The sequence below is a fragment of the Athene cunicularia genome (assembly GCF_003259725.1).
Source record: "Athene cunicularia isolate RWA chromosome 3 unlocalized genomic scaffold, athCun1 chr3_part1, whole genome shotgun sequence".
NCBI lineage: Eukaryota > Metazoa > Chordata > Aves > Strigiformes > Strigidae > Athene > Athene cunicularia.
Window position 1 is genome coordinate 29,410,966 of NW_020799097.1, and position 27,892 is coordinate 29,438,857.

At 35.7% G+C, this 27,892-nt stretch overlaps 1 protein-coding gene across 2 annotated transcripts in view; it reads right to left on the minus strand.

The window, feature by feature from the left end:
- EYS (eyes shut homolog) overlaps positions 1-27,892 on the minus strand; it is a 1,023,641-nt gene that overhangs the window by 550,976 nt on the left and 444,773 nt on the right. For both annotated transcript variants that reach the window (XM_026844748.1, XM_026844747.1), the window contains one exon: positions 4,676-4,797. In XM_026844748.1, coding sequence (XP_026700549.1) covers positions 4,676-4,797 — 122 coding nt within the window. The remainder of the gene's footprint in view (positions 1-4,675; positions 4,798-27,892) is intronic.

The window sequence follows — 27,892 nt, forward strand, 5'->3', positions numbered from 1 at the left end:
CTGGATAGAGCTCTGGTGCTACGTAAGGACTGGCACTGTTAGACTAACACAATCAGCATGAGTACCAATCAGTGAACCAAGATACTGTAAGGATGAGTACTCTGTATTTTTTTGAAGGTTTTTATTAAAGAGGAAAAAGTTAAAAACAAAAGTAGAAAAGAGGGAAAATGAAAAATTACAGGTTTTAAATAGAACTGGACTTCAATTTAAACAGGGATTAGAAAATGGTATCTTAGTGGATGGATTCAACCACTGACAAAAGAATAACTTTACTGAGGCAAACACTGCAAGTGTTATAAAAAAATGTAAGCTCAATAGCTGGCATAAGGAAATATACTTAAGTAAGTCCAATTTCCTTTTTAGTATGGAGAAGTCCATTGGTACATTATAAAAAGAAAAAGCAGCAACAACACACTTACAATCTTTACTCTTTATAAAGAATCTCAACGAACACTGACAAAATGGCAAATGGCATGCATCTCTGGGTGTCAATGTGAATATACAGAAAGAATTGAGTACTATGGAAAGACACTTGGTTAATTCTCCAAGTTTTAATGTCATAATGATTACAGCCAAGTTCTAAACTATTCTACGTCATTAGAAACACAAGTTCATCCACACAACTATATTGCTTATTATTTTGCAAGATGAGTTGAAAAGATTTTCACTTAAAGTTTCCCTGTAAACCGGTAACAGCAAAGAAGACACAAGGGCTTTAATTAGGGTTTGATATTATTAGGGCAAAACCTCAGAAGTATCAGGAGAGATGATACAATAGGATAGAGAAGAAATAAGGAATTCAACTATAATGGATGCATCTGTTCAGAAACATAATTTGAGAGATTATGCTATCGTGAGAATTAGTGAGGTTCACAGGGTACTGAAAACATATGCATGAAACTGCTCTAAATTAATTTATTTGCTGTGTCATGTGCCAAACTGAAAAGTGACAAGGGAGAAAAAGAAAATTCTTAGTTTATCAGCTGAAGAAAAATTAACTGGAATGAAATGGGAATTAACATCTTTGTTGGCTACATGGACAGTGGGATTGAGTGCAGCCTCAGCAAGTTTTCTGATGTCACCAACCTGTGTGGTGCAGTCGACACACTGGAGGGAGAAGCTGTCATCCAGAGGGACCTTGACAGGCTTGAGAGGTGGGCCCACGGTAGGTGGTTGCAACCACACAATCTTCAAGGTCCCTTCCAACCCAAACTACTCTATGATTCTATGATGAATTATGTAACAAATTATTCACATTTAACAACTTAAGCTTGTGAGAGACTAAAATGTCAAATGACTGTCTCAAAGCTTGCTTGCATCTGTGCAAATCTCAAGGGCAAGCTGCAGCCTTTGGATTAGTCTAAGGAATGTCACCCAAGGAAGTAGGAGTGTATCAAAGGATGCACCTCCCACTCCCTTGCAGTTGCTTTGCCAAACTCCTTAGATAAGCCTCAAAGGAGGAGACATGGGCTGAACGAAATAAAATGTTTATCGCTGCCTCCATGGTGTAGCCATTTGTGGCTCTGTTGTGTATGCCAGACACCAGGGATGCATTGCTAATGAACGGGTAAGAGGTGAGCATTTCTGGCCCAGAAGCCAGATCATTAAGAAGCATGAAGTCAGCAAAAACCTGTGGGGCCAGAGGAAAAACTAAATGTGTTCAGATATGCTGATCAGCTGATACAATGAACTTAAAAGAAAACTTTGCTGCATGTGCACCCACCACTGAAGAGCTAAAAACAGAGGACCAGCAGAATACCACTGAATCCATGGTGGTGACTATTCTTGCAACTCTATTCTGGATGCTTTATTGATTTCTGTCTTTTCCTTCCATTCTGTCCTATCACTACTACTCTTTTAATAATAAAAACTAGCTTGGTTGTATGGCATTTGACCTCATTTATGTCTTAATCTCACTCTCAGGATCATATCAAAACCTCCTCTAACAAAGTTTAACTATTGATTCAGTACTTTTGTTATTTTTTAAAGAAAAATATGTAACTGAGGCTTTTTTTTTCCTGTTGGCATATGATTTATTTTCCTATGATGGAATCCATAAAGAAAAGCACTTAGTTTTTGCATACTTCAGTTTTGGCAGTAAGTTTTGAAATCAAGGTTCAAAAATGAGTAGTGCCAGATAAATAAATGAATTTAAAAGTGAAATTTTTAAATAGTAGTCAGGGTTTGTATTATTATTCTCATCATTACATATTTGAAACTTGGTACAAATTATTTCCTTTTGTATTATATTCAGCTGTTTGTTTTGTGGTGGTGGTTTTTTTTTTGTTGTTTGTTTGGGTTTTTTTTACTATACAAAAATATATTTTTTTATGCTGTTGTACAATAAATTACTTAGTTTTTCAAGAACTGATGCTTTCAAATGGATTTATAAATCCTTAACGAAAGGAAACTAATAAATATTATAAAAGGCATAAAAGAAAGTTACAGTATCTATCTTTTAAATTAAGTTAGAAGTGATACAAAATACCAGCAGTGGTATGGTTAACTTCAGAGAAATGCAGAAAATTCTGAATATTGTTGCCAGCAAAACTTACACAAGGAAAATAAATGGCAACAGAACAAGCCACAGGCAAGGAATCTGCATTGTCCATTACTGTTCATTCTCAAAGCAGTTCATGTCTTGACTTTCGTCCAGACCAACTAGTGTTTGTCCAAAACAATGGTTATGCACAGCTCAAGAATGCCAACGATCTTTCCTATTAGGCAGTCAGAATCCAGTTATGCTGTTTTAAAAGCTCCATTTAATTTAAAGATATGGCTCGATGTCCTCAGGATCAGATACTAGTTACTGCCATTGTTTTAGCTACCATGAGATTAACACTTTGTCTTGTCACTGTAGTTTTTAAGAGAAAAGTGTTCAGAAAGGTAATAGAAACCAACACTTTACTAAGTAAGAGTAATTGTGAAAAAAAAAGCAGAATGTCTTTTAACATCTGTAAGTATAAACCAGAAGAACTCTAATGATTGAAATGAAATTGCTTTAGATGATACAACAAAAACATTGGTCTAGTTTTATTTTCCTTGTGCTTGCCAAGTCTTAAAATCCCAGTTTCAACTACAGGTATCTCTGAAGAAGTTGGTTTTGATTGGCTTACCATGACCCTTGTATATGATGATCCAATGATAACATCTAATTTTTCTGCTCTGTTATGTCAACTAGGACAAATAGCACTAAGGAAAAATACGTGTGGTGCTTACAGTTCAAAACAATTCCCTTGTAAACATTTTCTGTAATAGTTCAGTATTTACCAAATCCAGAAAATGCACTTTTTAGAGAGTTTTTTTTCTCATTAAACAGTAGGGAGTCTTTGGACTTGCTCATGTATGATTCAGCTATGAATAAAATCAGGAGAAGCCATGTTACCTTCTGCCATATATATAATGCTTTCAGAAGCTGAAAAAATAGGTAAAATGTGAGGACAACTAAAGATACATAGTTGCAAAATATTCATGCACTTAGAGTTGTCCTTGAGGATGCTGAAACTGTATATTTGCCTATACAATCCATTATATCATGTGAGAATTCAAATTGACATAATGTAACAGCTAATCAGACATAAACAGTATGCAGTTATAAAGTTTTTTTGTTAGTAGACTACAAAGAACTACAAACTTCAAAAAAAAAAACCCCCAAAAACTAGCAAAATTGTTTTATGTCCCAACAGACTTTAAAAAGTAAATAAAAAGTAATTAAATATATTTTAATAGATTTTCACAACCTCGCTATTTTTTCTCTGTTATTGGACTGAAAATATTCTACCAAAATAGGACATCTAATACTATATAAATATGCAGTTCTAAGATAACACAAAGTATGTCAGTTAAATTCTGAACATAAACTAAGGCAAAAAATTGTACTATATTGTATTATATTATATAGACTATTTATCTTAGTTAAATCTTTCTTTGGATATTTGGGGGATTGTTAGTCTGTTTTCAACTGTGGTAGGTTTTCTTTCTGATTATTATTTATGTTACCAGGACTATAATCACTTCACAGCAGCTAGACTGTGTAGACTGTGTACAGTTATTATTCTGTGTTCTTTATGAAGCTATTAGATATCAATTCCTATTAAGAATTTACATTCAGATATAATACTGTTCTAGTATTGACATTATAATATAGATAAAACCTAGCTACAAATAACGGAAGCTGATTGCAAGAGTTTTTACTGAGTCCTTATCCTCATAACACTGAAGGAAAATAATTTTTAAACAGAAATTCATGCATGAAATAAAGATTGGGGTTTAAGTTAAAAATAATTTGGTTAATGTCAAATCCACATGCTTTCTCCCAAAGGAATTTTGTTGTCATTTTAAGCCACAAGGTGGCAGCAATGATATAAACTCTTTAAGATTGTATAACTATGTCTGTACAACTACACTCCCACTACTTTTACTCTTAAAGCATCTCCTGTGCTTACAGGGCATATGTGACAGCAGGAGATACTATATTTTCTTTGACATAGTACAGTTCCAAATTAGATTACTTGCTAAGTGTTGTGAATTGATGCTTTTTAAAAATAATTTTAATAATTCAATAATTTTTGTGTAATAACATTCCATTCTCCAAGATGAGAAATAAAATAATAACTGATAAGTAAGTCTGTCATTTCTGGAACTTAACAATACAGTGAGAAGATGCAGTGCTTACCGATAGCTGTTGAAAAGATCCATGCATGTGCCATTGTTTTTACAAGGCACCGAATTACATTCATTTGATTCATTTTCACAAAATGTTCCTTCCCATCCAGGCAAGCAAGCACATTGGTATGTCTGTAATATATTAAGTAAAATAAATAATCTGTTACTTCTTGTATTTTTAATACAATTACACAAGTATTATTACTGATTGTTGTGTGGTTTTTATCTTCTAACAAGTATTTCACCATTTCAGAAATTGAAAATTTATAAATACATTAATAGTCTGACCTAACATGATGAAAAGAGGATATGAGGTAGGTATGTAACAATATTTATTGTCTACCTTTTTGTACAATCAACCTGTGTCCCTCAAATCCTTTACAACCTCTTCCTCCCTCCTCCGAATTTTCATAATAAAAGATATTATCTTTTCTATAAAACTGCTTAGCTACTACACTGACATGACTAAAACACAGTATTTACAATCATCTCAGTTGCACTGTTGAGCGCACAGTTCAAAGAGGGCTCAATTACAAAATAATATATTATGGAAATTTTTCAGGATTATATAGCTATCCAGTCACACTGCAAAATTATTATACAAAACTGTAACCACACTCCCATATTATCTCCAGCTTCAATATTATCTTATATCTGCATGCACTGGGGTGTTTGACGTAGTCTCACAGAAGTAAAAAGCATAAAGTATCTTTTTCATGCCTATGTCATACCCAAAAAAAAAAAAAAAAAAAAAAAAGTAGGTGCAGCAATGCTAACACTTCCATTCAGCAAAAGTTTTAATTGCTTCTTTTGTAACATGCTTGCTTCTAACTAGGCTTCTTTCTACCAAAAGTTAGGAAACACTTGAATGGTAAATATGACTAATGTGAATTATGTCATTACTTGCTAAATATTGTAACAGCTTTCAGGGTGGATTTTAAAGCCTGTTAAAATCCATGTAAATTGGAAGACATTAGCAGACATCAAAAAGAGTTTAGGATTTTAGAAGCTGATTGGGTTAATAAACTGCCATAGCACGATGATCAAGTGTGTAACATGAGCATTGTGGCATCTACAGGTGTTTACAGTCTGTAAATCATATTACTGCATTTTATTACTGAATCTGCACTTTGAAAACAGAGACAATTGTGTTTCAAAGAGATATGGGCTGTGAACTTACATTAATGGTAAAAAGAAATTATTTAATTTCCTAATAAATTTAAAAGTTATAAGTTAAGCATCAAAAGTCTGAAGGAAATGCATACTGGGCAATTGTCCCAGATATTTCTGTGATGATACTCTTACCCTTTACACTCAAATTAAAAGTTTAGAGTATTTTACTGGAACAAAGATAACAGAATAAAAAAGAAAGGAAGTTAATGGTTTAAAGTCAAGCTCAGTATGATTTTCTGAGGTGTCATATAGTGTGGAGCAGCTCCACTAATTCCAGTAATTAAATTATCTAATGTATATTCTACTATAGCTGGTCAAATCAACTTTTGCACAACCCAATTTGCACATAGCACAATTTTGATAAGTGCATTTCCCAACTGCATTTTCATTTGTGCTCATATTGCAACACAGTTGCTATACTTGCTTGGGACACACCCATGATTTCTGTAACATGGATTTTCCAAACCCACTGAGACAAATTTTAGAAGTCAGAAGATAAAACTGAAAGGTATCTTTCTGAGTTGATAGGGCATTTTAGCAAATATGAAATGTCAGTAACTTATTTATAGAACAAAATAAAACAGCAGAAAAATAATTGCATGAAAGCAGGTTGGACATGCAAAAAAAAAAATCTAAGTATATACTGATGAGTTAACTGCATATTCTAATCAAAAAAAGAAAGTAACGTTTTGTCCTCTGTGTTTTACACAAGTGAAGCTATTGCATGCAACTAAATACAACTTGCAACCTGGGGACTCCATCTGTTAAAACAGACAAAAAGCCCCTGAATTGATAGTTTACTGTTAGTGCTCTGTACTCCTGAACTCAGGCTCAAGAACCGCAAAACATTTTCCCTGAAGAGAGAAGAAAATTGGCAGTATGAGCCCAAGAAGTGGGAAATATTTTAAGTTACAGTAAATCAAAGGTTAACATAGGAGATAGAAAGATTTTTAAAAAATATTTTATATCCTTTAAATATATTACCGAGAGAAAAACTTGGAAAGAGAAAATAACTTTCTGGGAATTGGGCCAAGGAAAGAAAAAATATGTTTGAGACAAATTGCATTACTAGCCTACATGTTTTCTATTACATCATAGCCACGCCCATATTAGTTATTAAATACCTTAAATAATTTGGAAAGTTTTTCTAAGATTTCCTCAATTCTCTGCATCAGTGCTGTGAAAACAAGTGTTAGAATGGGAAAAAAAAAGATGCAACCAATAGAAAAGCCAAAAATGGGGACTACTAATCCTTACCCACAAGTGCCTATTAGACACCTCTTAATAACTGTTCTATTGTCAGATTAGATTTTCGCATAAACCAGGAACATGACTTACTTCCAAAAAACTCTTCCAGTAATGGATTACAAAATTAGAAGTGAAAGAAGGCTGCCAACAGTTTTGTTCAGAAAGCAGCAGTATTTTTTCTGCTCTCACTAAAAAGAGCTATCAATCAGCTACTGAAATTCTGTGCTTTGCAGATTTCTCATTACACGCAGATTGTCACATCAAGCACAAAACATTACGCACATGTATGTATATCCTGTATGGCTGCAGTACACGTTAACAGAAACTTATATATTATTTCATCTAAGTGTACATGTACAGTAACTGAAGATGCCATGTTAAAATAAATTAAATTATCAGTATAGGCAGACAAAAAGGTATTGGTAGATACAAGGCTTTCCAGAGAAGGACCTGTGGGGCCTGGCGGATAGCAAGTTGGACACGAGCCAGCAGTGCACCCCTGCAGCAAAGACGGCTAATGGTATCCCGGGCTGCACAAGGAGGAGCGCTGCCAGCAAGTCGAGGGAGGTGATCCTTCCCCTCTGCTCAGCGCTGGAGACACCACACTTGAGGTGCTGTGTCGGGTCTAGGCTGCCCGGTATGAGAGAGATGGAGCTACTGGAAAGAGTCCAGTGAAGGGCCAATAACATTCTTAAGAGACTGGAACATCTCTCATATGACAAAAAGCTGAGAGAGGTGGGACTGCCAGTCAGGGCACAGTGTACACTGGAAAACAAAAATGACAGGGAGCTCCACAGTGAAAAGTATGCAGTGAATCAAGCAAGAGACTGGAGGAATAGGGTTTGATACTTATTTATATATTCATTCCCCTTTATTTACTGTAATGATGTATTACTATCCATTGTAGACAGATTAAAATAAATGGTGTGTTTGAGTTCCTTCAAATTATCTTTTGCTTGTCCTCTAAAGAACACAATAAATGCACAAATAACACCATTCCTTGTACACAGCTTTCCTTTGTACAATATTTAGCACAGTATTTATAAGGAGTGGGCTTTATCAGCTCTACATAGGGTCAAAACCTGTATTTTTAATCTCCTGCACATATACCCATAAAAATATATACACACTAGCATGTCTTTATCCAATTAACTATGTGTGTGGTAAGAAAGTGTTATTTAAGAGCATTTGCATATTTTCCCTTCTCCAACACTGTAAATTAGTCATTTCCTTAATCCCTAGTTGCTTTACTGGAAAATGGTAGCTGAACATCTGGCAAATAGAAAGTACAATGAAAAAGGTTCATCACACACAACAAGGATCTGAAATATGAACATGGTAAATCTTCAAGTCTGTACTTTGCATGTGTACGTTGAGCAGAATTTTTACCATACAGGTATATGCTTCAGGTACTCTTCCCATGTACAGAGCAAGATTTCAATGGAAATAATTTAATTTTTAAAGATACTATGGAGTTGGGGCATATCGAAGGGTTGTTACAGTTTTTATTTTACATGAAGGACAAAAACCACCTTGCCTGGAAACAGAAATAGACAAAAGGAAATGTAGAAATCTCCCTTTCTTTATTCTATGTGTTCCAAGTTCTTCCGCCAGACCATGTTTCTTGTGGCACAACTCTTTTTCCATCAAGGCCAAAGAGGAAGAGCATATTATAACACTACTTATCACTGACACATAATGGGAAATGAACTCCAGCAAGAAACCTCAGGTTAGCCTTTGAGATTGTTTTGTTTTGTTTTGTGTTTTTTTTTGTTTTTTGTTTTTTTTTTTTTTTTTCCCTCATGAAAAATTATGGTCTTCTTGCCTTTGCAGAAAACTTTACACCACAAAATTCTGTTCTGTTGGAAGCGGGGCTTTTTCCTACAAAAAAACCTTCATGAAACTTAATTTTGTTAGTGCTAACAGCAGTTCATTTAACCTTGTGAAATAAATGTGAACATAAAAATGTAAGCATCTGTGAAATCATATTTGTAATTGCTCTAAACCATATTGAGTTTCTAACATTATTTATGCAGCCTTTTTTGTTACTTTAAGAGTCCTTTCCAAGTTGCTACTTTAAAGCTTCACTTTTAAATTATTATTGATTTAACCATTTACATAACCATACATATTCATTAAAAAAAATTAGATTATTCCTATTTTTTACTATGACATTATTTTCATTATGCAAGTCTGTTTGTATTCATATCCTAAATAAGCAAGTTAATTTTATAAAAATAATTTAAAAAACAGAAACCCAGGATACCTGTTCATCTTCAGTTTTACTAAAGAAAACCAAGCTAAAACAAGATCTATGCAGACTGAAGTCCCAGTAACTACACTACCTTTCAGCCTTCTGCTAATGAGCTATTTACACGTTCTTCACAGGATGTAAAAAACAGTGAATGCATTAAGACTGTTGCTCCACAACTGAAAGAAAATTGACTTCTGAAACATGAAGAAAATCTGAAATTGACCCTGTTTTTCCTAGTCTGAAGGACATACATGGCTTGGTCTAGTATTAGTTAACATAACTCATAGCAAAGAAACACTTTTGGAGGGTAAGTGGAGGTTTGCAATATGATTACAAATTCTGATATTAATTGGATGAACAATCATAGTAAGCATCATGAAAGACTAAGGTGAAAAATAAGTAAGAAATGTGGATTTGGAATTGTAGAAAAAATACAGTAGAATGTCTAATTTCTAAACAGTGCTACAACAACTGAATCGTTCTGATAAAACCACTATTTAAAAATCACCCAAATCACTGAAATACTGAATCTTATTATTAGAATCATACCTGTCATTCTTATGTGTTACTTTAATATTTTTTTTTCTATTTTAGTCTTAAGTAAGTTATAAAGCCCATGTGATTTTTGTGCTAAGCACTGAAAAATGTGAAATACTAAGAAAAATAACTTAATATTAAGTACTAGCTATCTACAGAAGTTGAGATAGCATTATGGATTTTCAAAAGCTTAGCTACTCTCTATTTTTATTCATATATCCTTCCCTAAACAATTTGACATGTTAAAAATTATGACCAGTATATTTATTTGTCCTTCCAGACCTAATTACATTCTTTGATACCCTGAGTTATTATAAATTATATATTATCTGATATCAAGGGTAGAAGAATTTATTTTCTCTTAAATTTTAAGCAAGGATTACAGGAGAAATAAAGAACATATTTAATTTGCTTATCTCTCCCACCCTTTAAATAGTGAATTAGTTAAATTAGCAAGAAGGAGCACATTTAAAAGAGTTAGTACAGGCAAAGTTTGATGAGCTGTGAAGAGCTTTGTCTTACATTGTAATATTTCTATATCCGTGTATATTAAAAGCATTTAATAAATATATGCAAAAAGTACAATTGTAATCTTATTTCAATAGCACACCATAGTAAAGACAAGCTTACATTTCATTCAACACAGGCTCCAGCTTAAAATATGGCTGGTATCTAGACATACTTACAACTCTAACTGCACTTACAGTAATTTGTGACCACAAGAAAAAATCTTAAATGGAAATACTAGTTATTTGCACTGCATATCATTATACACGACCTTTTCATAAAGTGGTAGTGGTAGCTTTGCTAATAAATTCATAATCATCGATAGTTTTGATATTGATCATTTTAAAGTGACACATTTGTAAAAATACAATATTTTAATGAAAATTTAGTGCTCTTAAAATTAAATGACTACGCTAGCAACGACTTCTCTTCAAATTATTTTAGATTTCATGCTCCCCTTGCAAACAAATGCTGGCCTCTACCTTTAGAATTTTATCAATTACTGCTCAGATATGCCATTGTCCATCTCATAGTCCAACAGAAATCTTGCTGGGGTTAGTTTTCACTGTGGAGATTCATCTGTAACATGCTGAAGCATATAAACATGCAACATGGCTTCTTCTCATATTGACACACATTTACTATTTGAGAACAGTCAATATTAAAGATTATGTAAGTGTTAGGTTTGCAGAAAAAAAGAAAAATACTAACAAATCCATGCTCTTATATTCTTGTATTTTTCTAGTTATTTTACAATGTTATTCTAGGAAACACTACAAGAAATACAACCATTACAAGGCTAAGAAGTATTTAAGAACAATCAGTAAAAAGCTCTGACAAAGTGTTTAAAAATTATTGCTGCACATTGGGAAAGATTCTTGTTAGGAAAGTTGAAGGATTTATGGGGAAAAAAATAAAAAAGTTTTAAATTTAACTGCTTTTAGAAATGTAATTCTATGTATGGGCTTAATCTAACCAGACTAACAGTATTTCTATGACAACAAACTAGTCAGTTGGATAACTGTTAAATAATTAATAATCGGTGATAGATTATTTTTTGTTTCTATTTCTTGACCTCTGCCACTTACTCTATTTATACCCATCTTTCCTTTCTCTCCCAGAAAGCTTACCAGGAAATATGTCAAAGAAATCACCTTCAACATGACAGGTACTGAACAGCATAGGAGAACTAATGAAGGACAACAGCCTTAAGCCATTTGTGCAAAATAAACCAAACCACCAGTCCACCTAGTGACAGATATTTGCATATCCGCCTTTAATCAGTTTATCTGGTTTGATGTCTAGCTCAATTATTCAATAAATATTGAACGGTCATAAACACATTCCTGTTAAGTAGGAGAACTGACAGGAACTTGACCCACCTAAAAGCTTGTCCAGAGCATTCAGTTTGCTCCTAGATCTAGGAGCTAGTTGTGATATTCCAAAGGAATAGTCTAGGTACTGACAAACAGAAATAAGATTTTATTTCTGAATTTCAGACCTGATGCTGATGCTGGAAGCTTTTTAATTAAGTAAGAAAAAGAAGGAGAACAACTACCATTTTCCATAAAGCTATGTGGTACCTTAACATAACACCCGATTCAAATTTAGACCTTAAGCATATGACCACTATCATATCAGTTTACTTCAAATACCACAAAGTGCATTTTTTGCCAACTTCAGGTTCAAAAGTAAAAAGTTCAAAAGTTAAAGAAACAGGCTGTTCTGAAAATACTTCGACCCTAATATCCTTAGAAGCACCCAGACATTCACAGAATTATTTGATGTCAAGTTTTGTCTTTTGAACTTTCACTCATGCCTACTTTAAATTTATGGAGCATCAGTATAATAAATCACATTATAAATTAATGTGCTGCCTCTATCACATCGAATACACAGGAGGTGAGTTTCTGAATGTGCCAAACCTAGGAACTTTGTGCGCTCCTCGAAGTATGGTTGGCATAAAACAACTAGACAGCTAATAGACAAGGATCAAGGAAAATGAGATGACTCTGTAATAAAGAAACAAATTTTATTCAGTCTAGTCTGGTATTAATATGTAGATTTGAAGATATTTTAGTCAATCTAATCCGGTATTATTACAGACTAGAATAAGAGGTTTTCAAAATCATATACACAAGCTATAAAAGAAAGTGATATCATTCTCCAAACTAAAAAATGATACAAGTATCAGCTCTAATAATGGACATAAAATTGCTGACAGAGCCTCTGGAGTGGACAAAGGAAATTGGTTTAATACAGAAGCTAGGAGCGTATGAAGAACAAATTATGAGAATAGGATAAAGTGGGGGGGAAGCATGACCTGACCTAACAACATAAAGACAAACATCAAGGAGCAAAACATTAGGAAAAAAGACAGAAACCCAGACTTTTTGTGACAAAATGAGACCTGCTCAACCTCAATTAATTATAACCTTCTTCATTTATATTAGATTCCTATGACATTAAGTTATCCCATTGTCTCTGAAACAAAAAGTGTGCTGACTGTCTGGTCACGTCGTATCTCTGCATTTCAGGACATCACCGCAATTCTTGCTTCCTTCTAGATAGCTGAGAAAATCTGTGTGGTGGCCTGGCACAAAATGAGCACTGCCTAAGCCTCAGACAACTGCCCTGTGACCAGCTGCCAATGGCAATGCTTGCCAGCCTCCAGAGAACCTTCCAGAGGGACAGGCAGGGAGGGCCCACACAGCGGCAGCCAACCACCCGGCTCTGTGGGAATCTGAGCCAATCAGACCCGGGTATTTCCTGTCTGCTCCGATGACTGACAGGAGCTGTGGTCGCTGAGGGAGAATGAGAACGTGGATCCACATTCACCTGGGGCTCAGTTTACAACTCTTAGGGTTTCATTGTGCTTTCCAGAGCTGTGGGTTGTTTTTTTTTTTTTTCTTTTTTAATTAGATTAACAATCAGAAAAGTTTGAAATCTGGTGAAACCTCCCCCATGTATTCCGCTTATACAGCTAGATAGTTACTAACGTCCAGGGAGCACTGTGCATGCCTTTATGAGAAAGTTCAGCATCTTCATTGCCAACAGTTTTGTCATCCTGAGCCCAGTGCCGCAGCTCCCAGAAGGCCAGTGCGTGTCTGGACCTGGACGGGCAGGATTCCTCAAAAGGGGAAGTACAGCGTCCTCAGATTCTGAGTCACTAAATGCAGTGTCATTTTCTAGACATTATCCCAGGACAAAACACAGTGGTGCAGGTGTTTGTATTTGGTATGTGTGCACAACTGAAGTTGGTTCATCCACTAAGAACTTGGAAGAGCCTGTTTAACAGAATCACCTAGTGATAGCTGCATTCACAAGTGAAAAATTCATAGTAGTTTACAATTGTAAGAGAATTTCTGTAACTAATCCTTACAGTCTCAGAGCAGCTTGTTATAGGAATCAATACTTTCTGGCACAGACATGAATTGTGTTCAACAGTCTAATTCACTTGTTATGTAACATGATTTATAAATAAGTCACCAAAAGTCAAATATTCTTTTGAAAACCAAATTATGTAATTGAAAAATCAATGAGAGTTTGCTTTTGAGGTTTCTCCTAAAAATTGTATGTCAATTAAAATATGAATAAAGAGGCTGCAGAACAGGACAGAAAAGTTAACCCTGTGATATATTGTGTATATATTAATTAGCTAAGTGTTGTCACCATTTTAAAGATAGAGTTTACTAGAAAGAAAAGAGAGCGAGAAAAGAGACTTTAAAATTGAAGACAGTCTATAATATAAACTGAGCGATAGCATCATAACCAACCCTCACCATTTTTAGATTTTTTTTTCTCAGGTTTTTCTCTCTTCTTTTGAATGTGTTTGTCTTACTTTGTCTTGAAAATAAGAACAATGATTTTAACAGCAGCAGCAGCTCCAGACTTTAATAACCTGTTTCTATTTTTCCATAAAAATACAATTCTTCATTTATTAATATAATAAAGGACTATTAGGAAGGGATTTCCATTATGAAACATTTATACAGATAAGAGAAGAGGGAATGGGAGTATTGTTACAATAAAATCCAAACAATACTTCATATTCAAATGTTAAGAACTGTTGTCTTCTCTTTATCTGTTTTCCTAACACATAATTAAAATTATTTTAGACAGTATTTAGGGTGAAGTGATAAAAACATCAGTTATTTGTACTGTAAGTAAACTACACTGTGACCTTAGGGAAGTTATGCTTTAAGAAGTGATGGCTTTGGATTTTATGGTTCTATCTCTATTTGGTATGGTAGAGGTTAACCTGTTAGCTTGTATTTCATATGAGAGAAAGAAAAGGCTTTTCTCTCTGATAGCAGCAAATTTAAATACTTTCATTCTAATCTTGTAAGGCTGTAAAAATACTTAGCTATAACTTTTTCTGTCTCATTTCCACTCCCTGGGAGAGCTTGATCCTATTATGGGAAATCTTTTGTAATTTGCATGTTGTGGGCCTTCCTGGAGTTAGTCTCTTATTACTCTAATGAAGTTCTATTTCTGAATATTGAGGGTGCTTGTCTACAGGACTTCAGGAGGCTCCACACCTTTTAATGGTTTAACAAACAGTGTACCCACTACCCATATTTATTTAGTGTATTACAAATTATGATGCTGGTGCATAGTTAGGGCTTTTCTTCATTCTTGGGACTTCAACAACATATTGATGAGACAGACAGTCTCATCAACAAGCCACAAAAATATTACTTGTGTCTCAATTTTTTTCTACGTGATAAATCACATTTCTTCTTTTCCTGTCTGAGTAATTGCAGTTGTGTCATCATTAGGCCACTGTCTCTCTTTCTCTTTATTCTCCCTACTTCTCTCTGCACCACTAAAGATGCATCCTTCTACTCATGGAATTTTACCCAGGCCTTGGAGGGAACTGGATGAAGGTGGGGATTTGTGCAGCCAGTGGGACAATAGCAAGGAATATTATAAGCCAACAGAGAAAAAGAAAAAAAAAGAAAAAGAAAAAAAAAGAAAAAGAAAAAAAAAGAAAAAGAAAAAAAAAGAAAAAGAAAAAAAAAAAGAAAAAGACTGCTGATAGGAATGTGAGGAGGCAGCGGTGGACCCTGGATGGATGTATTGACTTAGGGAGCTTTAGATGGGGGAAAGCAGTAGAAAAATCGGTTAGGTAAGTCAGATAGGGAACTGAAGATTCTGAGTAATGACAGAATAAAAGGACATAACCTCTGATTAAGCAATCTATTAGCATTTGTAGATCTTTAGCAAATCTATTTTTTATCATCTTGTTAGTGGGTCAAACTGTGAATTGAGGGATGCTATGGAGAAATGGGGTTTCTGCCAGTTGGAAGAAAAAGGCTGTGAAAGCATTGTGAGAACTCCAGATTTAGGAGATCGCCATAGTATATTTCCCACCAGCCATCTCATGTACATAAATTTAGGACCATGGTTTATCAAGACACACATCTAAGATACCTACTCTCCCTTTTTCACCTACAGTGTAATGTTTTTTTTCGAGGTATAGAAATGCTATGTAAACTAATTTTGAGATGCTAATATCTGGAAAATATGAACAATACACAACTCCATTTAGTTAGACAAAGAGAAAACAAAAAATTAGTTATCTCAATGCAGTCATAAATAGAAATTATCAAAATAATATTTTATCATCAAATATGATTCTCACAAATTACTTGCTTTTCAGGAATTCCACACAATTTTTTTGCTTCAAAATTTCCAAGACATAGTATCCAATGTCAGGGTCCTCCTTCTACAAAACTTTGGTATGCATTACTTGCTGAAACTCACTGCACTCATTTGTAACTATGTAGTTTCAAAACAATGTTTTAAACCATAAGAAGAGTGGCGCAGAGAGGGCATTTTTGCATGATACAACAGAGCAGACACTGTCATCTAAAAAAATTAGATTTCAAATCCTTTTTAATTCATATATATCACTAAATTCTGTGTTTGGATATTTTACTTTGATTTTATGCCCAGAGGAAAGCAAAACTGTAAGTTGATGCAACAGAATATGATTTAATTTAGACACTTCAGAGGCACAGTTCAGGAGTAACCATGGCCAGGATACCAATATATAATTTCTCAGTTATAACCATGTAAGTACTTCTGTGACCTTTATATTTCTGGGGAATGATATTTTCACAGAAATTACATCTGCAGTGCATTTTGCTCTCACCTACAGGTTACAGACAGAAAAATATAACCAAGATACACTGATATACCCTTGTTAAATAAAACTTGACTATGTTTGATGTGTGTTCTGCTTACCTGCCTGTTTAGAAACAATAGGAAATTTTCAGTTTGAAAATTTAGTATATTATAAAGAAGAGAAAAAATCTGACATCTGACAGAAACAGCAAAATAATCAGGGCAATTAAAAACATAAAAGATGATTTAGCTATTGTAAGGAAAAGATATATTTAGTAAAGACAGGGGAGGAAAGCCTATAACTTTGTAGAAGTCTCAGTTTTCTTAGATTAGCATACATGAGATTCAGTACACTTTAACTGGATCAATACTAGAATTATGCCAAACTTAACTCTAGTAAATTAATTACCCAGTTTTAAAATACATTTCTCATTTTTTTCCTGATACGTTTCTTTGTTTGTGGGTTTTGTTTTGTTTGTTTGTTTGTTTTTTTGTCTAAACCCACATTGCTTTTCTACTATCTGCCACTCATGCAGAACGGTGGGGAATGGAGACCCTAGAAACTCCTCCTGAACTGGTAGTTGCCCTAGTTCACTACTTGATTTGTTCTTTGCAATGTTGAAAGCTTTCATTACTCTTATAATTTCTCCCAAGTCTTATCTGCCAAAGGAATGTTTTTAATTGCTAAAAGATCACAGTAAAAAACTTTTTTTTTTTTTTTTTTTTTCCCCCCCCCCATATTTCCTTTCCTTCCCCTCAGTCAGCTACATGTCAGTATTCCACGGAAAAAACTCAAAAGAATCATTTAGTTCTCTTAATGAAATGCATACAGATACTAATAGAAATAGTGTGCATTTCTTAATGGACAAAGATTTAGTGGAGAAAACCTGACAGTATTGAAGGTAGGAGTTGTAAATCATTTGGGAATACAGCCAAAACCAGCTGAAGTAATATAAACCTGGGAACTTGGAAACCGCAGGTGTACATAATGAAGACTGAGGAGAAAGAGGAACTGAGTTTCTATGCGGTCATATATACCACGAGAAGGTGTATTTAGCTTACTCTTAGTAATTACTCCCATTAATGAAATTTACATATTTAATGCATGTAAAAAACAACATCTCAATTATTGTTCACTTTTCAAGCATGAAACAACTATTAAAACATGGCTAAAAAGCATATGTCCACAGCCAGAGAAAACTGGGAATGTTGCCTAGGTAATACAATCACTTTAGTTTTGGGAAAATGAAAATGCCAGACTCTTTGATGTGCCTTTTGTGTCTTTCCCCTGTGTGCACACACGCAGAATGTACATTATTGTTCTCTACAGCACTGGGAGTTTTCCCTGCAAATGCTTTCCAGGCTTGGACTTCTTTAGTACTTATTTAGTGACAGTCATCCCATATGGATAGCTAACCAGCAAATAGCAACAGAGTAAACCATAAAGTGTATTGTGTTTTACTATGTTGTCCAAAATACAGTTTTTTCTCCTAACAAAAGACCAAAAAAAAAAACCAAACTGTCAATTTCTTACACTATATATGTATTTTAGGACTAAGCTAACTTTAATATTTCTCAGGTGATTTTTAAATGTACTGCATATATTCTATTAGTTTCTTTAAAATATGAAATTCGGAAGTCATCTCATAACATGAATCTTAGATAAGAAATTGCTAACAGTTCTGCAGATCCTAGAATTCTTCTACAAAGACTGTAAAGTGCAGATACTTGTTTCAAAGGACATTTCAGACATAACATAGCAAGAACATGTATAAATCAAGGGAAGTACATAGTACCAGTAGGTATCAGAGTTATTTATTTTAGGAATGTCTTACACAGTTGTGTTGTAATTAAGGTGGAGTAGTATACATACTCATGAACTACAAGAAACCAGATCAGTTGAAAACATTTACAATCTTCAATCAATGTTTGTGGTTTGGTTGTTGTTTTTTTTTGGTTTTTTTGGGTTTTTTTGTTTTTTTTTTTGGTTTTGTTTTGTTTTGTTTTGTTTTTCTTCATTATTTCTATATCTCAGTGATTGCATTTGAGTGAAACTGGAACAGAAAGGTTCTTGAGCACTAGTGATTTCTACAGCACCTGATATACCAATCAAGAAACAAAATACCTTTGTCCTCAGTATTCAAAAATTGGAAATACCTCCTTACTAGGCTTTTGTTTCACATATCACTAACAACTACTCTGAGACAGATGTTACACTGAGATATAAGTCAAACTTGTCACACAGTGCATCTTCCTAAAACATCTTGTCATTCACCTTTAAGAGAAAATGTACTTTCTTTGATATCTGCCAGTGCAGTGCTAACAACTAGCTGGTTCCTTCATGGTTCAGTTCAGTTCCATAGCATGCCTCTGCCAATAGGCAGATTGTCACTAACAACTGTCTAAATTTAGTCTCCTTGTTCTGTCTTTTAGGGCTTGGGACAATACGCAGAATTCTTTCTGAAGCACGAATGCTGAGTTTCATTTAACTGCTATGACATGCATTGTTATGGATCAGTAAGAGTTAAGCTATTTCAATCACTTGGCACATTTTGTCTGGCTCTGTTAAATGGACCACTGATTTTTTAGTGGGCACAAAACCAGATAAACATATGGAGAACATTTATAGACAATCAGTACACTTACACGTAATTTGAGTATCTCAGCAGCCTAATGAGAGACAGACTTAAAGCCAGAGATTTACAAGCTGTTGTCCACACTGAGATCACAAATTGCTGTTTCAGAAGGCTTGTCCTTAATGAATCTATTGGTCCATGTAACTTAGAAACAACCATGTGTTCACATATTTCTTAGGGTCCATAGGGTTTAGACTCATTAGTGTTTTAGTTCAGATCAGGACTATGATTTTGACATTAATTTCTCAGTTGCCCTCACTTAACTATGCTTTGCCCCACATCACACAGTAGTCTCAGTGTGCACAAAACTTTACTTTTGAAAGAAACTGAACCAGAAGATGTGCTTCAAGAGCACACCTAATGCTCTCTAACAAGTAATGAGCACTTAGTCCACAGAACTAGGCTCACAATGCTGAGAATAGTCCAAAAGAGCAAGCACTTACCCCAAAACATGTATATTGTTTGCAGCCTGAAATGCTAGGGTTTCACCCCCAAGCCCCAAATTAAGGTTGACATGTGGGTGATTCCCACAGCCCTTCACAAAGGGGGGTGAGTTTACCTTTAAGCTTCCCTCCAGGGTGGGGCCGGCCTTGCAGACAGAGCCATTGGGTAAATGAGCCCCAGGTGTCTGCACTAAGTAAGCAAAGGTCAGGTGTCCCACTTGGGGATAAAAGCTGGGAGCACTTGCAGGAAGGGGCAGTGTCTGTCTGTCTGTGTGGGGTGGATGTCCTGTACAGAGTTCTCTGTTGGGGAAGGGCCTCCTGTCTCCCTGGGACTGGGCTCCAGTCAGGTCTGGCTTTTGTAGATGTGGGCTGTGTAGAGATTCAGTATGGGGTTTCCTTGGTTTGATGTGTTTGATTTTTTTTATTTTTTTTTTTTCACTTGCTTGTCTCCCATCCCTTCTATGGGAGACTGCATTTCACCATTTATTCTGCCCATTGTTGGTTGTGCAGTGTTGTTGTTGGGATCAGTGGGATTGATGTTGATTATATGTAATCTGACTTGTTTGTATGCCCAGTGCTCACCCATGTACTGACCCTTTTGTATCAAATACAATTTGGTTATTGGTTCATCTTTATGCTGGCTGTGTCCCTTTATTCCAGGCCTGATAATTGGCAGAACACAGCCAGACCTCAGCTCCCATTGTTTCACTCTGTTTTTGTTGGTCTGTGTTGCTTGCTAATGTAGCAACACCCTTAATTAAGGTGCACTATTAATCGTGAGTGAAAGATGGAATATTTCCTTAGATTCTATTTCTGAAGTCTCTGATTAACACTCCCTGTATTTACAAGGAAAGTCCTTTCATTATGCAGGTCAATCCTGCAGTGACTGCTACAAACTTTCAGCAAAGTACCTATAACTAAATGTAGGAATGTCCATTTACAGAACAAGTTTTATTTAAGTAAGAAAAATAAATGTGATCCAAAGTAATGTGTAATCTGTCATTAGTAAGTAAAAGTCTGATACTATTTTGGCAGAAGTCAGTCTTAAATGGCTTTTACTCTAAGATTAGACCAGAAGAACCTGAGCTTCCTATCCTGTACTCATCTGCACTTGAGTGAAGTGATTGTTAAAGAAACTCCTGCTGCATTTTCATATGGGGATATTTTAGTGTCACTTTCTGTCAATATAATTTTCTTCACCTAAGTGATTTCTAAAGGTGTGAAACACCTTTTGATCAATTTTTAAGGTATAATATTTTTGCAATGCAGTTCTAGGGCTCTAGTATTTGGGGTTTTTTTATACTTTTATTCCCATGTAAATTTATATCCCAGTAGGGAAAGGTATGTATTAAATTGTAAGTGGTTGGTACAGATACAGGAATCAAGCTTCTTTATTACAGAATCATAAAACAATAAGCCCTAGAAGGGATCTCTGAAGATTATCTAGTTCTCCCCACCCTTCTCACAACAGGATCAGCTATAGCAGGCTGTTCAGACCCTTATCCAGTTGGGTTTTCAGTATTTCCAAGGATGGACATGTCACATCTGGGCAACCTGTACCAGTGTTCCATCACATATACTGTAAAAAAAGATTTTCCTTACATTTAATGGATCTACTGGTATTTCAGTATGTGCTCTTTGACTGGGCACCACTGTGTACTGAGAAGAGTCTGACTCTTGTCTTTTTTTCCTTGCTGATGTGCCGTCTGTGTTAATGTATGAGTACTTCAGATGGGTACACAGTAGTGCTCATTTCTCAGAAAATGTGCAATAGTTTCCTCCATAATGCTGTCTTCTTGTCACTTCCTTATTTTTGTGCATAGACGGAGGTGAGCCCTCTGCAGCCCTAGTCTGTTGATCAGGAGGTCTTTCTTGTCTACATCATCTACACCTTTTTCTGACAACCAAGTCTGTCACTACACTTGATTTTGTTTGTCCAACCTGTTGTCAAAGATTCTTTTGCCCCACCTGATCAAGTGGATACCATCTCTTCCTAGCCTCAATCCTGAGAGAGGGTCCCATGATCCTAAAAGATTAAATGCTGTTATCAACACCAGCTATGTAACCAGTTGTTCACCAACAGGATTTATCCACACCTCCTCAAAGCCTTTCTCTCACTGTAGGATTGGGGAGAAAACCATCAGGGCCTCTTTCATGCTTCTGGAGACATGCAGTCATTTGTGGTACATTCCAGGTCCGCACTGGCCATATCCCTGGTATCAATATGGAAGAGCAGCAAGTTATGATAGTCCCAGGGCTGGACAAGCCTTGGTAGCCTCACCACACTGTCCCAAATCCAAGACCTGGGAAACCAGCAATCCTCCCTAGAGCAGGTAATATTGGCAGATGGGGGCCTCCATCCTCAGTGGGGAGTTTCCCACCACTGTCACTTGCTACTTGTTTGTAGGGCCTCTGAGTGCCTCAGGCTCAGTTGGCTTTGACACTTTGTTGGCATAACTCCCAGACCCTCATCTGCTACCAGGGCAGTGAACATGTTCTGTATATTCATTAAATTACAAATATGATAAAATTTATAAATTCTTTCCAAGTTTTGTTGCTTCTTGGTTTCACCTCAAGAGGAGTTCAGATGATATTCTCTCATATTTTCTTTTATTTTGTTCCCTCTAAAGAAAGTCTAGTACTTAATAAGAAACATAGGATTAATTGGTATTTCTCAAATTAGAAGAAGAGCCATCTGAAAAAACGGAAGAAAACATAGGTGGGATGCAAGGCAGTACTTTGTCTCCTGTTGTATCTCTGTCATTCATGTTAATCTCCAGATGCTCCATGGTTCTATTGAGCATGTGTGAGTGAAAACCAGACATGAAATTCAGTATCTGACCCAGGGAAACTGCAGTGATATTTATACTTTAGACTGCATTATATATATTCGTTATGAAAAGTAATTAAAAATCATGGAACTTTAAATCTTACCATCTTATCAAGCAGTTTTTCCATTTGACTGTAAGAGGGACTCAGCAACAAACATTAAATAACTTTTCCAGATTTGCTTAAGTTATCTTTGATAGAATAGAGATGTCTGTATTATTTCTATGAGATTTCTGTGTGTATTTCTGTAGTTATTTCAGTGAGGTAGTGCTTATCTCGAAAGATAAGGAACAAGTACATGATACACAAATTCTGTAAGTAATAAGTAACTGGCAAAATTGAAAGTCAAGTTATGGACTATAGATGAAAGAACACAAGTGTAAATCACACAGAAAATTCTTAAAACATAAATGGTTTCAAAGAACAAACATGCAACTTAAAATCTACTGTGAGTAACAAGAAAAGCGACTGAAATGACATTGTAAAATGAACAAGTGAATTTTTTGTATTTGAGGAAATCGAGAGAAGTTGTTTCTTTTGCATCAGTTGCAGGCACAAGCTCTTTATCCAACTGCTGACCACATTGGATTAATGAATCATGCTGTTGGTAGAACTTAATCCTGCTGTAAGGATGGAAATAGATTAAAACCATAGTTTATGACAAAGTTTTAAAAAAAACAGCTGCTTGATGCTAATTCTTAACTTTTAATATCTTGCCATGAAAATAGTATTTTTGCATAAACCAGTAAATATTTTGCAGTATTATGTGACTGAATAATAGTGGCTTAACATAGCTATTCAGATGTGTTACTTCTGACATAAGATACGATCTTTGATTGTGATAAAAACTTAGTGTGGAAAGCATAAATGCATTTTTATAATTTTATGCCTCTATGTGGTAGGTGCTGCTCAGAAATAAATGAAGCAGCATGGTATCCTCTTGTGCTATGAGCTTCTGAGGACAAAATGGGAGAAATGGAACGAGGAATCATTCGCAAAATCACAGATTCAAAGAATCTTTTAGGTTGGAAAAGACCTTTAAGATCAAGTCCAACAGTTAACCTAGCACTGCCAGGTCCAGTGCTAAGCACCACATCTACACAACTTTAAATACCTCCAGGGATGGCGACTAAACTTTTTCCCTGGGCAGCCTGTTCAAATGCTAGACAACCCTTTCAGTGAAAAAAGTTTTCCTAATATCTGATCTAAACCTCCCTTGGAGCAACTTGAGACCATTTTCTCTTGTCATATCACTTGATACTTCAGAGAAGAGAAAACCTCCTTTCATGTAGTTGTAGAGAGGTTTCCCCTCAGCCTCCTTTTCTGCAGACTAAACAACCCCAGTTCCCTCAGCTGCTCCTCATAAGACTTGCTCTGTAAACTCATAACCAGCTTCATTGCCCTTCTTTGGACATGCTCCAGCATGTCTCCTCCATGTCTTCTAGTGAGGGTTCCAAAACTGAGCACAGTGTTCGAGGTGCAGCCTCATCAGTGCTAAGTACAGGACGATGGTCACTTTCCTGGTCCAGCCTGTCCAGATCCTTCTGTAGAGCCTTCAGCTAGTTCTATGAACATTCATTAGTGACCAGAACACAGCCACCCTGATCTGGTTGCTAAAAATTCTTAAACAACATGTCCCAGACCACTTGATCTTAAAGCTAGTGAACAACCTCTGACATTGTTCAATTTACTATTTTAGAAGAAGTCAGTGATTCTACATTAAGGTTTTGTTTCAAGTAGCCTATAAATAGAAACATACTTATATACAAATGAACGTAGAAAATAATACTAGACTGCAATATGAGGGGTGTTAATATCTGACTGGAACAGAGTTAATCTGCGAGGAAACAGTTTATTCAGACATTCAGTGAATTCCTGGCTGGTGTTGAAGCTATACTGAAACAAACATAAAAAGGCAATTATACAAAATATCAAGTCTTTGCCTTAGTATAAACAGGTTCAGAAATTATTAAAAATGTTAGTAGAGAACTCTAAACAAGCATTCTTTTATATAACAGATCCAGAAGTTGATGCAGATGCCTATTAATAATTATTTTAAAGTCTTGGTAGCATGCCTTAAAGAAGAAAATGCATATATAATTACTGCTTCAGAAAGCTTGGGGCTAACTCCATGTTCTGACTGGATGTATGTGAGAGTGTATCCCTGCGTAGGGCTGCAAACAGCCCTTACATTAGTGTCGTGGTTTGAGCCCAGAGCAACTGAGCACCACACAGCTGTTCACTCACCCCTCCCCTTGCCCAGTGCTGGGAAGGAGAAAATTAAGCAAAAGTCTCAGGATTGGAGATAAGTACAGAGAGGTGTTACTCACACGTTACCATTATGGATAGAAGACAGGCTCATTAGGGGAAGAAAAAGAACATCACTTCACTAAGTGACTTAAATATTAAGACAACACTTAACAGACAGACTGAGACAGTGAGAAGTGTTATCACATCTTAAAAACACCTTCCCCCACCTCTCCTGTCTTCCAAGGCTCAGTTTTTTTTCCCAATATATCTACCTCCTCCCTCCAGCAGCGCAGGGAATGAAGTGTGTGTGGGGGGGCACTCAGTTCGCTGTCCTTCCTTTTTGGTGGTGGGGAGGGGTGATCACCCCTCTGCATTTTTCACTAGCTCCACATGTTTCCCCTCTCATGGAAGACAGTACTCCACAAATTTTCTCTGTCCTGGGTTCTTCCCACAGGCTGCAGCCATTCCTGGGCTGCTCTGGAGTAGGTCACCCCCACATGGTTCATTCCTCACGGCGCTGAACTACAACAGGGGGGCTTCTTCCCATAGAGACCCAGGCTTCTTTGGGTGCAGCTGCCTACTTCAGAGTGGGGTCTTCCACAGGTTGCAGGTGGATCTCTGCTCTACCAGTGACCTTCATGGGTGATGGTGGGGGAGTCCTGCCCTCTCACCACGGGATACAGAGGAGGTCTCTGCTCCGGCACTACTCCCCCTTTCTTCCTCTTTCCTTCCACTGACCTCACCATTTTCATAGATGTATTTCTCATAATGCTTCAAACCCCCTCTCAGGTTCCCCTTTTTAAAATATGTTATCATAGAGGCGCAGCCACTGTTGTAATTGGCCTGGCCTTGGGCAGAGATGGGTCCGACTTGGAACTGGGGGAGCTTCGGGAAGCTTCTCAAAGGGGGCCACCACTGTAGCTCCCTCCCTTGCTACCAAAAACCCCACCACACAAACCCAGCACAACTGGACAACTAAATGGCAGTTGAAAACAAGTAGAAAGGCAGAACTTGAAGTGATAAGGGAGAGTAATGAAGAAATTGTAAGAAGTTATCACAATTATTCTGAAAGAAAATTCTGGTCGAGTTTTCTTTCAATAGAACCCAAATCTGATGTAATCTCCTATTTCTGCAATTCCCTAATAGCCCTACAGAGATCAATTAGCATGATTACTCAGTGAACGAATGTAATGTTTTTCTAGCGCTACCAGGGTCAGTTCTTTTGGAAAAGAATAAGCTATTAGAAATTGAACTTGAAAATTACTTTTTCTGGGCAATATCTCAGCATGTTTCAGGGTTTTACATAATCCAACTAAAACAGAGTATATACAACTGGAGTATGTCTTTAATATAGTTTGGTTTTAAAAGCACTCTCTGATAAAATAAGGTACAGAAATAAGAACAACTGGTTCTTCTTCTGACAAGTAACTCTGTCAAATTGCAGGACCTGTTAAATTGTCAGGGATCTTCAGCTCCCTCTTTCCACTGTCATAAGAGAAATAGGCTAAGGGACAATTGATAATGAATTAATAAATAAAAATACTGCAAGATATGAGCTAATTTAAAAAATATATAAAAGGACATCTTCTTTACTTTTTTGGAACTATATCTGCCAAAATACAAAATTTCCCTGGCAAGACTTGGTTATGGTCCCTGTTAGCCAATTAATTTTAAAAGGATTTTTTTTTTTTTTTCTGTATTACATATTAATATGTTTGCTTATATGATACTACAGTATAGGAGAAGTAATATTTCAAGGCTTTCATCTGACTTCTGTTATTTGCTTTTGTTTACTGTCATGTGTCAGAAATTCATGTGCATTTATTGCCGTTCTTCTTCCACTCATCGCTGAACTTGCTATAGAATATAGAATCATCACTGAATATAATACATTAGAAAAATATTACTTAGGGAATCAAAGGAAATGTGTTGCAGTCTTAGTCTTGAGAGCCCATGGAATCTTTTTGCTCAGTCTAGATGAGTGAAATAAATGCTGAGATGTAAGAGAGAAGTAACTTTCTACATCACTATGCAAGAAATTATCACTGCTGTTTTCAGAAAAAGTTTTCAGCAGAAATGGACTTCATGAGGTAAATTTCAGACTCACGCAGTTTTTCAGCAATTGGCAAAGCTTAACTTTAATCATCATTTTGAACATTTTGAGGGTACATGCTGTGCATGTGTGGAGGAAAACAATATTGCTAGACTGGCTGACATAATTTACTTTGTAGCAGCAAAATAAAAGTATTGGCATATATGTATGTATCTGATAAAATACGTCTTCTAAAGCTCCATGGCATAAAATTTATGTGAGTTTTATATATTTAAAAGCAAATATGTAATATAATGTAACTAGGCTGGATGAATTGTGCTATATTTTAATGAAACTTCAAATAACTATGGCTACGCCTACACTAGCAATTAGTCATAGCAACAAATCTGTGAAAACTGTTGGCACTGAGGTCCTAGCGTACATACTACCTGCGTTCTGAGGGTTTTACTTTAAAATAGTGGATTGAAAATCAGTGATTGGAGCCCATTTTATGCATGTGTGGAGAACTTTTTCTGGTTTATTTTCATTCAAGGGAAATCCTGTTTGCATCATCCAAGTCTTCTCCACAATGCAAATTATATGTGTACATACATGGGTACAGTTGGGAGATTTGCTTCACAAGCGTTGTGATACAAGCCAAAATTCTAATGTAAAGCGTACCCTACAAGACACTTTGAAGGACTTCAGATTTTTTTCTTGTTCATTTTTACTCTTGACTTCCAAGACAGAAACAAGTAGAAATAATTTGTTGTAATGAAGAAAAAAAAATAGCAAGACTACGACATAGAGAGAAGAAGAAAAACGAAAGTGAACAGGGCAAGCATTTGTCCACAGAGCAATTTGGTGCAAGAAAACTGAGTTGGTCTCAAATTAGCTAAGGATGAATCCACCGCTTACGAGTGAAATTCAGAACTGTGAGCAATAACTTTTCACAGTGGGACAAACAAGCTGGATTTACATTTGTTCTAAATTAGTGAGCTAAAGCAGAGTACTATTAAACAGTTTGCCCAGTGTCAAAAACAAATATTTCAGAAGCAGTTGTATTTCCAGAATCTCTTGTGATCACAACTTTTCAGGAAGAATCATTATCTCTAGCCTGAGACCTTTGAAATTTTATGTCTAATTAAAACTATTTTTATTCTTTAAATGTAAAGCAATTTTCTAT